Genomic DNA, 12224 nt, shown 5'->3' on the forward strand with positions numbered 1-12224 from the left:
GCACGCATAACGTGTTGGCGTGTCCTGGAGGAGGTGGAGACCCTGTCCGACCATTTATATATTAGGTTCAGGGTCTCCAACGCGCCCCGCGGCCGTCAGGCCCGGGTGACGGGCGGAAGAGGCGTGGGAGGCTTTCCGAGGTGGAAGCTCTCACGCCTCGACGCGGACCTGGCGGAGGAGGAGGCCGTGGTCCGCGCATGGTCGGCGGACCCCCATCAAGGGATGGGGGTCGAAGAAAGGGCCGTCGGGTTCCGCCGGGACCTGACGGCCATCTGCGACGCCGGGATGCCCCGGGCACGACGCTTCGCGCCCAGGGAAGGCGTATACTGGTGGACGCAGGACCTTGCGGTTCTGCGCGCTGCCAGTAACGCCGCCCGGCGCGCCTTCACCCGTTGCCGAAGACGTCGGCATCGAGTGAATGGTGAACTGGAGCGCCTTCAGGCTGAAATACGGGCAGCCAAGAAGGCGCTCACCGCCGCCATCGGGGCCGCCAAGGACGCCGCTTATGCGGAGTTCTTGGCGACCCTTGACGCGGACCCATGGGGGCGCCCGTACCGTATGGTACGAGCTAAACTGAAGGGGGCGCCCCCCCACCGAGGATATGGAGCCGGCCGTCCTCAGCGCGGTGGTTGAGGGGCTGTTCCCTGACAGCCCCCCATTCGAACCACCGCGCATGGCACCGCCAGATGCGGAGGAGGAGGACACCGCCCTTGACGCTCCTCTGGTAACAGAGGAGGAAATGGATAGGGCGGTTGGCCGGCTCAGGGGCCGGAAGGCTCCGGGACCGGATGGGGTGCCCGGCAAGGTGCTCCCCATCGCCCTCAAACGCCTCGGGGCCCGCCTCCGCTGCCTGTTCAGTGATTGTCTGGCAGCGGGGCGCTTCCCTGGGGTGTGGAAGGAGGGACGGCTGGTGCTCATAAGGAAGGAGGGTCGACCCGCACACTCTCCTTCCGGGCACCGGCCACTCGTGATGCTGGATGAGGTCGGGAAGCTGCTTGAAAGAGTGGTGGCTTCCCGCATCATCCAGCATCTGGAGAGGATCGGGCCGCAAATCTCCGAGAACCAATTCGGGTTCCGGTCGGGGCGATCGACCTTAGACGCCCTGACCGCCCTGAAGAGGTTCACGGAGGACGCGGCCCAGAGGGGGCAGGGGGCTATGGCGATATCTCTGGATATTGCCAACGCCTTCGGCTCCCTCCCCTTCGCGGTGATAGAGGAGGCACTCCGATTCCATGGAGTGCCCCTCTATCTCCGGAGGGTCGTAGGACACTACCTGCAGGGGCGGGTAGTGTCCTACATAACAAGGCGAGGGAGAGAGGAAAGGCGGATGGCCTCCGGTGTTCCCCAGGGGTCTGTTCTAGGACCCCTGCTATGGAACATCGGTTTCGACTGGGCCATCCGCGGAGAGGTGCTGCCCCGGATGGCGGTTATCTGCTATGCAGACGATACGATGATCGCCGTCCGGGACACCACCTGGAGGAGATTGAGGCGGAGGGCTGAGGCCGGAGCCACCCTGGTGACCCGGAGAATTAAAGTATCTGGGCCTTGTCCTCGACGGGGGGTGGCGTTTCGGGGAGCATTTCCGGGCGCTAACCCCCCGGCTCGTAGGCGCGGCAGCAGCCCTCTCGAGGCTCCTTCCGAACCTGAGGGGTCCGGGTGTACAAGCAAGGCAGCTGTACACCATGGTCGTCCGCAGCATGGCCCTGTACGGCGCGCCGATATGGGCAGAGGCCCTAAACGCGTCGAACAGGGCCCTCCTCCGCAGGCCGCAGCGCGTCATTGCAGGACGTGCCTGCAGAGCCTACCGCACGGTAGGCCACGCGGCGGCCTGCGTCCTGGCCGGTACTCCCCCGTGGGAGATAGAAGCGGGAGTGCTGGCCGAGGCATACCGGGCGCGGGTTGAACAAAGAACCCTGGGAGAATCTCTCGCCCCGGAGGAGCTCGCCCACGCCCGGGAGAGGAGAAAGCGGAGGACCATGGAGCTCTGGGTGGAAGGCCTAGCGGACGTCGAATATGGCGTCCGCACAGTCGAGGCCATCCGCCCACAGCTCCCGGAGTGGTGCGGAAGGGGCCACGGGTCCCTCACCTTCCGACTCACGCAGGTGCTGTCCGGACACGGTTGTTTCGGACAGTATCTGCGTCGGATCGGAAGGGAGGAGACGGCGTCGTGCCATGGGTGCGGCGATGAAGAAGATACGGCGCAGCACACACTAGAAGTGTGCTCCCGTGGCTCAGAAGGCGCCGCGCCCATGTCCCCAGCTCGATCCCGGATCTTCCCAGCCGGTTCAAATCCCAGCCCTCATGGCTATCCCCGTTGAAAGTACTCAGCCTCCGTTATCTATCCGTCCAGCTCCCCCCGCAGCCCGCGCGCTGCTCGATAAAAAGCCACCGCCAATTTATATTCAAGCCCAGGACAAATGGCCGATGATCCAATCGGCTATGTCCAATATTTTTTTTTTTTTTTATTTATTTATAATATGTTGACAATAATATATTTACATAACTATCTCGCCAAACCACTTCCGTAGTTTGTAGGCGTCGCACCTTCTTAATCAACATACAATTTAAAAAAAAGACTAAAAAGAAAGAAAACAATGATTACATATATATATACCTATCTTAAATCTAAACTAGGTATAGTGTACAAACTTAGATAACAAAGATGTGTGAGAAATTACTTATTCTTCTAACAATATATTCTTTAGTTTTCTCTTCAGGGCGATCCCACTGTGTGTCGTCGCGCTATTTAAAATACATAAGAATTTGTTAATATATTTCGGAGCTAAATATCTTTTAGTTCGTTTCCCATAGTAATTTTTAACCCGTACTTCACGCAGCTTGCCTGCAGCAGCAGCCCTAGTATTATAACTATGAGTACCTTCGTCTAAGACTTTCTCTTTTTGATATGCTTGTAACGTTATAAGGTATTGGGTTTTTTTTATCTACAGGTAATATCTGGCACTCTTTAAAAAGTCTAAGTCTCTTTAATAAGTTTAAGGTCGTCGCTTCAGCGACAGCCCAAGGCATTAGGATGCAGCTGGAGACCGCCGAGGCCTTCAGATTCGTAACCCGCTTCCTCCAAGAAAAGGAGGTGTATTATCATACGTACACGCTCGCCGATGAACGTATCCTTAGAGTGGTGATCAAGCGCATCCCTAAGGAAATCCCCGTCGTAGATATCGTCCAGTCTCTTAAAGATCAAAAATTTCCGGTCATTAGCGTCTTCCGCATGACCAACAGGCGCACTAAATTGCCTATGGATTTGGTACAGGTACACTTAGACCTGTCGCCCGAAGGAAAGGCCATTTTTGACGTAAAGTCAATCTGTGGCCTTAGCGGGCTACTAGTTGAACCGTCATGCAAAAATGGCCTACCCGGTCAATGTCACAAATGCCAGTTGTACGGGCAAGCTATATACTATATACTATATACAAAGGTCTGTTAAATTCTTTATACTTTTCTATTATCTGTTCTACCGTTTGTATATGGTCGAGGGTGTTAAATCCAGAGCGAAAGCCAGCCTGCTCTATAGTCTGCCCCTTTTCTATGTCCCTTTCTATTCTTTGTAATAGCACTGCAGCAAAGAGTTTATATAGACTATTCAGTAGACTGATTGGTCTATAATTTCCAATATCCTTTGGGTTTCCTTTTTTGTACAGTAGTACAATTTCTGATGTGCACCATTGTTTTGGAACTATTTCTTCTGTCAGCACCATGTTAAATAGTTGTGTCAGATGAGAGAGTAAGACGGGTGTACCCAGCTTGAGTGCCTCATTACTGATTCCATCTGAGCCAGGACTTTTTTGAGTTTTTAGCTTCTTAATGACCTGGTACAGTTCTTTTTCGTCTATTAAGTTTACTGTTGTATGTTGGACAACCTTGGTTTCATTATCTTTCTCTTCACTGTCCTCATCTCGTTTTGCATATAACTGTCTATAATATGAAGTAGCATGCTCCAGGATGTCCTGTCTTGTTTTTGTCGTGTTGTGATTTGTTTCTAGGTTTTGTATCCAAGATTTGTACAATTTCAATTCATTGAATCCTCTCTTAGCGCTTCTAAATTGGGATAGATTTTTTGATATTATGTTTTTTCTGTGTAGATTGTAGTCGTTTCTAATTGCCCTATAACTATCTTTATATAGTTTACTTAATTCCTTTTTTGTTTCTTTGTTTTTGTTTTTCTTATGTGTTAGATCGGTTCGTCTTTTTATAAGGTTTAATGTTTCCTGTTTTAATATTAGGTCCTTACATATGAAATTGGCGTTTTTCGTACTGGCCAATTTAATCACGAATTTCTCCTCTTTGGTAAGGAATTCCAAATTCAAATTTGTACAGCTATAGACTCATGTATCTGTGGTTTGATGACCGTCATTCGTTTGTTTTTTTTCATCTGTTTTTTTCTGTTTGCGTCACTCATTTTACAAAATGGAAAACTAAAAATATCGCATTATTTACGAGTACGAGTTCCACGGTGGCACTAGTGCTGCGGAAACGACTCGAAGGGTGAATGATGTGTATGGCGGTCGTGTTGCAAAAGAAAACACAGTTCGTTTTTGGTTCAACGTTTTCGTTCTGGAAATTTCGATCTGCAAAACAAGCCCCGTGGACGGCCTGAGACTCAAGTTGATAATGAATAGTTGAAGGCTATTTTGGAAGCGGATCCATCGCAAACCCCGTCCGAGTTAGCTGCAGGCTGCGATGTTAGTGATAAAACTGTTTTAATTCACTTGAAGCAAATTGGGAAGATTAAAAAGCTTGAAAGGTGGGTACCTCATGAATTGACTGAAGCAAACCGGCAAACGCGCGTCGACTGTTGCGTTACATTACTAAACCGGCCCAATAATGAAGGTATTTTAAACCGAATCATTACCTGTGATGAAAAATGGGTTCTTTACGATAATCGGAAGCGCTCAGCGCAATGGTTGTATCCTGGCCAGCCAGCCTAATCCTTTTTTTTTTTTTTTTTTTTTTTTTTTGTACGAGGGGAAATGCAGTTACGCACCCCTGCGCCGGGCCTGTATGTGCAGTGGCGCAGGGAGTGTGGGACTCGCCTAAAGTCGTTCGGCCATACCCACTAAAACCCCTCGGGCCCTCCATTCCGCCTTGTGGCTGGGTCACGGGAACACTTACGCAATCTTCCGCGACCCAGCCGGCGTTGTCCACTCGGACTCTCCTCTTGTGGGGACAAAGATGTAAGGAGTCCCCACAACACACGTCTTAAAGGCGCACCCAATGCTAGGGAGCGCCTTACACCCGAAAGTTTGGCGGGCGATAGGGCAATAGGCCGTCCATCGCCCGGAGCTCTTCTGTTACGGAGGCAGACGGCGGGTGTGCGCCTGCCGCCTGCGCCCGTCGCGACGACGACGAAGAGGGTCCGCGGCTGCGTCCTCCTCCCGCCGACGTTCCGCCGCCTCCTTCAGCGCCATCACCTCTTCGCAGAAGGAGGCGACAGCGTTCCAGGAGCTCTCGCTACCCACCATCGCGTTGACGACAGCAGGCAGCGAGAGGTCCGTCCCGATTACTGCCACGAGTGCGGCGCGCTGGGCCGACCAGTGCACACACGACTCCAGGGTGTGCTGGGCCGAGTCCTCAGCGTGGCCGCACTCATGGCACCTCGCACTGGGCTCTCGCCGCGCAATCCGGCACAGATACGCCCCGAAACAACCATGTCCCGAGAGTACCTGCACCAGACGGAACGAGAGAGCCCCGTGCTTCCGACCCGTCCAGAGCTCGAGGACGGGCCGGATCGCCTCAATGGTGCGTTGGCCGGCGGACGCCGTAAGCAGTCGCTCCCGCCATTCGGTGACGAGCTGCGCCTCCGCCGCCCGCCGCCACGCACTCTCCTGATCCGGGGGAGGGATCTCCCCCCGGGATCGGGCATCCACTCTCCGCCAGTAGGCGCCGGAGAGCACCTCCGCGTCTAAGTCCCATGGCGGCGTCCCCGCCAGCACACAGGCCGCGTCGCACGACACGGTGCGATAGCCACGACTTACTCTGACCGCCATGACCCTCTGCGGCTTTCGCAGCAGGGCTCGAGTCCGGGCGGTCAGAGTATCCGCCCAGATAGGTGCGCCGTAAAGCGCCATCGACCGCACCACGCCTGTGTACAGGCGGCGACACCGCGAGCCCGGGCCGCCCAAGTTTGGCAGGAGCCGGCTAAGGGCCCCAGCCGCCCCCATGAGCTTCGGGACGAGACGCCGGAAGTGCTCTTCGAATTTCCATCGGCTATCGAGGACGAGTCCGAGGTATTTCATAGTGCCCCCGACGCCGATGGAAATTCCGCCCACCATGACCGCGGACTGGGTCGGAGGTGCTCGTCGAGGCCCGTGAAAATACATGGCCTCCGACTTGTGCAATGCAACCTCCAAACCCAGGCGACGGATCCTGGCCACCGTTATGGCCAAGCCAGCAGTGGCCCTACATCGGGCCTCCCTGTGGGTGCTGCCCCGCGCCGTCACCAAGGTGTCGTCGGCATAGCAAACGACTTCGACACCGCTTGGGAGGGGCAGGCGCAGCACCCAGTCGTACCCGATGTTCCACAGGAGCGGCCCGAGAACCGACCCCTGCGGAACACCGCACGACGTAGCCTTCTGAGACCAGCCGACGCTGGTTGGGTACGCGACCGATCGCTCGGAGAGGTAGGCCGCGACGATCCTCCTGAGGTACGGCGGGAAGCCGTGGTATCCCAGCGCCTCCCTGATGGTTTCCCAGGGCAGGGTGTTGAAGGCGTTGGAAATGTCTAAAGACACCGCCAACAACACCTCACCCCGGGACTCGGCATCCTCCGCAAGGGTCCTCACCCGCGCAACGGCGTCAAGGGTGGACCTGCCAGTGCGGAAGCCGAATTGGTTGGCGCTGAGATTCGGCCCCACCCTCTCCAGATGCTGGACGAGACGAGCGGCAACGACACGCTCAAAGAGCTTGCTGATCTCGTCCAGCAGAACGATCGGTCGGTACGCCGACGGCTCGTGTGCCGGGCGTCCGTCCTTTTTGAGCAGGACCAGTTTCCCCTTCTTCCACTCACTCGGGAACTGGCCCCGCTCCAAGCAGGCCTGGAAGAGTGCCCGAATCCACGGTTCGAGCGGCTCCAGCGCTAGAACCCAGGCGCAACCGGGCACACCGTCGGGGCCGGGGGCAGTGTTTTTAGCGCGCATGCGCAACACCGCCGCCCTCAGCTCTTCCTCCGTTACCGGCGGTGCACCTGAATCCGCTCCTCCCTCTACAGTGGGGTCAGCCATTTCCGGCGCCACGAAACCGGCAGCTGCTGGCGGGAACAGGCCAGCGACCACCGTGTCGACTTCATGAGGCTGAAGACTCTGGGTGATGGGGGGACCCCTAGACCGGAGCTTTCGCCGCACGGCCTTGTAGGGCCTCCCGAATGGATCGATATCCAGAGTCTTCAGCATCTCGTCATTCGCCTTATCCTTCGCCGCGCCGATCGCCGCCCGCAGGGCCTGGATCTCACTTCTGTAGAGGGAGTAGAGCCGCTCTTCTTCCGTCGGGTCCCGACGCCTCCGCCGACGGTAGCGGGTGTACCGGCGTCTCGCCGCTACGCAAGAACCGCGCAGCAGCGTGAGCTCGGCGGTCCACCAGTACACCGGCTTCTTGGAGGGGACGGAACGGACCCTCGGCATGGCCCCGTCGCAAATACGCGACATGGCCGCACCCAACCGCGCCGCCTCCTGACCGACCTCGACCACAGACTCCTGGGGCGCGGAAAACCACGCCTCCACGAGAGCGACCTCGACCAGGAAATCCCGGTCCATCTGCGACAGCGACCAGCGTGGGCCCTCCCCGCTCGGGGGCCGGCCTGGGACTGGGCTCGGGTTGGACGGGGACGCGGAGATGTCGAACCTCACGTACCGGTGGTCCGATAGCGTCTCCACGTCCTCGGCCACCCGCCAGCCACGAACACGGCGTGCCAGGACGGCATCTGCGAAGGTGACGTCAACAATGGAGCCGCCCTGACGCCGCACGCACGTGTTGACCGACCCCTGGTTAAGGACCACGAGTCCGGTCTCCACCGCCCAATCTTCTAACTCCCGGCCTCGCGGATCTGTCGCCGGGCACCCCCAAGCCGAGGATTTGGCGTTGAGGTCCCCCGCGACGAGCACCCGGGCGGAGCGACTTCCGCCTACCAGGACGCCGACCTCAGAAAGAAAAGACTCGAAGTCGGCGAGACTCCGATTCGGCGAGAAGTACACTCCGACCACCATGATGTCGTCGACGAGGGCCGAAACGTATCCCCGGCCTCGGACCACGTCCGCGAAGGCCGGAGAGCCTGCGATGGACCGGGATGTTAGGGCCACCAGCCCGTCTGCGTCTCCCACCCAATCGTCCCCAGCCGGGACCCGGTATGGCTCGGCCACCACCGCCACGTGGATGTTCCACTCCGCCATGCTCTGGAACAGAAGGTCCTGAGCTCTGGCGGAGTGATTGATGTTGGCTTGGAGGAGGTTGAGGGCCATTATTCAACGACCATAGCAACCTCCTCGGCCTGCGGCGGCGCCGCCTGTAGGGGTGAGGCAGTGGGCTGTCCAACCGTCGAGTTCTGACCGTCCCCGCCTCCCTTCTTACTTCTCTTCCCCTTGGGTGGGGAGACGCAGGCTTTGTTGCCGACTCGGTGCTCCGCCGGCACGCCGGCCGCAGCGCAGACCACGCAGTGAGGCGCAGCGGTGCATCCGCGGGCCTTGTGCCCTGGTTGACCGCACCGGAAACAGAGTCCGGAGCGGTCCACCCCCTGGCACTGGCCGGATAGGTGCCCGGGAGCCAGGCACCTGTAACATCTCATTGGCCGGGCATCCAGCACTCTAGCCTGGGCGGACACCCAGCCCACCAGAAGACGACCAGCGGTCACGATCTTTTTCGCAGCCGCGACGGGACACTGGACAACCACTGATCCCAGTCCGTCGCGGCCGGTGGACATCACGCCGGCCCGCAGTTGCTCGGCGGGGCACTCTCCCGCTGCAGCTATCGCGGCGACCACCTCGGCACTGGTGGTAGAGTCGTCCAGGCCTGACACCCGTAGGGCCACCGACTTAGTAGGCCTGGAGACGCGGACGACTTCACTATCCAGGACCTCCCGCAGCCTTTGGGCCAGGGAGTCCGCCTTCTCGCCACTGGAGGCGCCTGGGAACTCAAAAATACGACCCCCGTTGGCAGCCTTCCGAAGGCGAACGCCCTGGGCTCCAAGCTCGGCTGGGTTAATTCTCTCCTTTGCCGAGGCAATGACACTAGCGTAGGTGGCTCCCCGCTCTGACGCGCCCGGCTGCAGCGTGATGACCACCGCAGACGACCGGGGCGCGTGGAGTTTGGCGGCACCAGCCTTCTCCTTTTGACGCCTTTTGGGCCCCACCTTTATCCACTCACCAACCGCGGGCTGCGACTGCTGCTGCCCGGGTGGTGGGTTCTATTTCTTGTTCTTCCTCCTCTTTCTCCTTCTCTTACTCTTCCCCTTTTCCGCAGTAGCGGGTGAGGGGGCGCTCGTGCCCTGTGTCTCGGGCCGGCTCTGGGCGGGGCCCGGCGGGCGCTGCGATGGCGCAGCGGGAGCCTTCCGTTGGGTGCCGCTGGTGCCTGGCTGGGCTGGCACTTTCTGCGCCGTCTGCCTGGCCGCACCCTGGTCTTTTCCTTTAGCGGGCACCGTCGGCTGCCCCGCAAGCTTGGCAGCGTACGAGCTCCCGTCCCTCTTCTTATCGGCCGCGAGGGGTGGCCGCAGGTTCCTCTCCGGGAGGAGTCTGTCCTCAAGCGAGGCCAGGCGGGCGTTCATCATGCCTCCGACCTGGACCATTACTGCGCGACAGATCTCCTCCACGGAGGACGTCTCGTTAGGTGTTTGTGGGGGCCGTGATGCGGGGACGGCCTTCACTGTCGTATCCGGGTGGGAGGAGACTGCGGAACCCCGTTTCCGCAGATCCTCCTTTATGGCTGCTAACTCTTTATGGAGTGCATCCATCTCGGCCCGCAGGCGAGCATTGTCCGCCTGGAGCTGGCATGTCTCCTCCGATAGTGTGCGGGCCCCGAGGACTTCCACGGCTTTCTTGATTGATACCGCAGCGTCCTTCAGGGCTCGCACAAAGTTTCCCTTCAAATTGGAGGACTTGGACGCCACCCTCTCAATAATGGCCAAGTCCTCCTGCACCTGCTCTTGGAGCTGAGCGGCACACCTCTCTCCCGTCCTCTCGTCAGGTCGGGGAAACAACGCAGACCGCGTCTCGCGCCGGAAGCGAGCGAGCTCAGCTTCTTTTTCCAAGTCTTCTTCCTTTTGTTTGGCGCGAGCCTTGGCCGCGGCCCTCTTCTCTTGTTGGCGCCACCTTGCCATCCCTGGGGACGCCGTCCGTTCATCGTCCGTGGACCCCTCACTGAGGCGGGGTCGTTTCGCGCCGAGCATTGCAGCCATGGCGTCCGAAATCGGCCCCCTTTCGGCAGCGACGGTGAGGCTGCAGTCCGAATCGGACGCTGCTCCACCATCGCACTCCATCCTGTCACTTCTTGTCTTTCCCTCCGATGTATCGCTGAGTGCCGCGATCGGCAAGCGTTCCAGCCGCACTCTCGCCTCTTTCATTTTGACGCCGTCCAGCGACGGGCGCCTCGTCACCTCCGAATCCAGATCACGTGCAATCGTTTCCATTATTCTAGCCTGAGTCGTCGTATTGGAAAAGCAGTCCTTGCCCCCCCCAGAATACGCGGGGCAGCCCGCGGCCGAGGCCACGGGGAGGGATTCTCCCCCGGCAGTGCCGGAGGTACCCTCCTGGGGTAGTATGTTTTGTAGGCTTGCCATCTCATACTTTGTCCAGTGTTATCGGACACCGGAAACCGCCTTTGTTAGCAGGGTGAGGTCCCCCTTCCATCAACGCACGACCTATAAGGCCGCCATCCACCGACCAAAGTCCTCTGCAGTTTAGAGTGCTGCCGCACAACGTCGTTTTGCCCAATAGGGAGGCCGGGTTGACCAACCCTATCGCGCCGAGGGCCTTGAAGACCCACCATCCTCCGACCCCTCAGGGTCCACTGGTGTTCCTCGCGGGCCTGTCCGGTATGGGAGGCCCTGTCCGGCATAGCCCCGCGGGAAAAACACCCCTCCACTCCGCACGACGGCACCTCGGTGCACGCCGCGCCTAGCACCGCCCAATGGGCGTGTACCTCCGGGTAATTTTTTAGAGAGGTTTTCTTCCTCGCGACCCCACACTCAGTGCGTAGGGCCCCCGGTCCGCTCAGTGCGGATTACGGTTTGCTTGGCGTCCACCGATCATAAAGACCAGTGGACGGCCAAGTGTGGTGTTGCCACCGGGTAATTTTTTAGAGAGGTTTTCTTCCTCGCGGCCCCACGCTCAGTGCGCAGGGCCCCCGGTCCGCTCAGTGCGGATTACGGTTTGCTTGGCGTCCACCGATCATAAAGACCAGTGGACGGTCAAGTGTGGTGTTGCCACCGGGTAATTTTTTAGAGAGGTTTTCTTCCTCGCGGCCCCACGCTCAGTGCGCAGGGCCCCCGGTCCGCTCAGTGCGGATTACGGTTTGCTTGGCGTCCACCGATCATAAAGACCAGTGGACGGCCAAGTGTGGTGTTGCCACCGGGTAATTTTTTAGAGAGGTTTTCTTCCTCGCGGCCCCACGCTCAGTGCGCAGGGCCCCCGGTCCGCTCAGTGCGGATTACGGTTTGCTTGGCGTCCACCGATCAAAATGACCAGTGGACGGCCAAGTGTGGTGTTGCCACCGGGTAATTTTTTAGAGAGGTTTTCTTCCTCGCAGCCCCGCGCTCAGTGCGCAGGGCCCCCGGTCCGCTCAGTGCAGATTACGGGTTATCCGACGGTGGCCGAAGCCCTCGCCCACCGGTCAAAGACCGGCGGACCCGCCATCGGGATAGCGCATCACTGCGCTCCACCCGTCTAGTGTTTGGTTCGCGGGGCCGAAGCCCTACCCCAGCCGAAGCCGGGGCGTTCCCCTATCCACCACCCGGGGACGCGCCACGTCGGAGTACTCCTCTCCGCCCACTCGGACAACCGAGCAGGTCCGTGGAGCCAGCCTAATCCTGCCCCAAGCGAAAATTAACCCCAAAAAGTTACTTGTAAGCGTTTGGTGGACTAGTGCCGGTATTGTTCATTACAGTTTTCTCAAATCTGGCCAGACTATTACGGCTGATGTCTATTGTCAGCAATTGCAAACCATGATGGAAAAGCTATCGGCTAAACAACCTAGGCTGGTCAATCGCTCCACGCCACTGCTGCTTC

General features: G+C 58.6%; 1 protein-coding gene across 1 annotated transcript; it reads right to left on the bottom strand.

Annotated features, from left to right (window-relative positions):
• Positions 1 to 8467: 8467 nt before the first annotated feature.
• On the bottom strand, positions 8468 to 10777 carry LOC123722553. Its single transcript, XM_045684672.1, has 2 exons — positions 9504 to 10777; positions 8468 to 9341 (listed from the first exon to the last, which is right to left on the bottom strand). The coding sequence occupies exons 1-2, from the start codon at positions 10775 to 10777 to the stop codon at positions 8468 to 8470; spliced, it is 2148 nt and encodes a 715-aa protein (XP_045540628.1).
• Positions 10778 to 12224: the final 1447 nt, after the last annotated feature.

This window comes from Papilio machaon, chromosome 27 (genome assembly GCF_912999745.1).
Source record: "Papilio machaon chromosome 27, ilPapMach1.1, whole genome shotgun sequence".
Taxonomy (NCBI): domain Eukaryota; kingdom Metazoa; phylum Arthropoda; class Insecta; order Lepidoptera; family Papilionidae; genus Papilio; species Papilio machaon.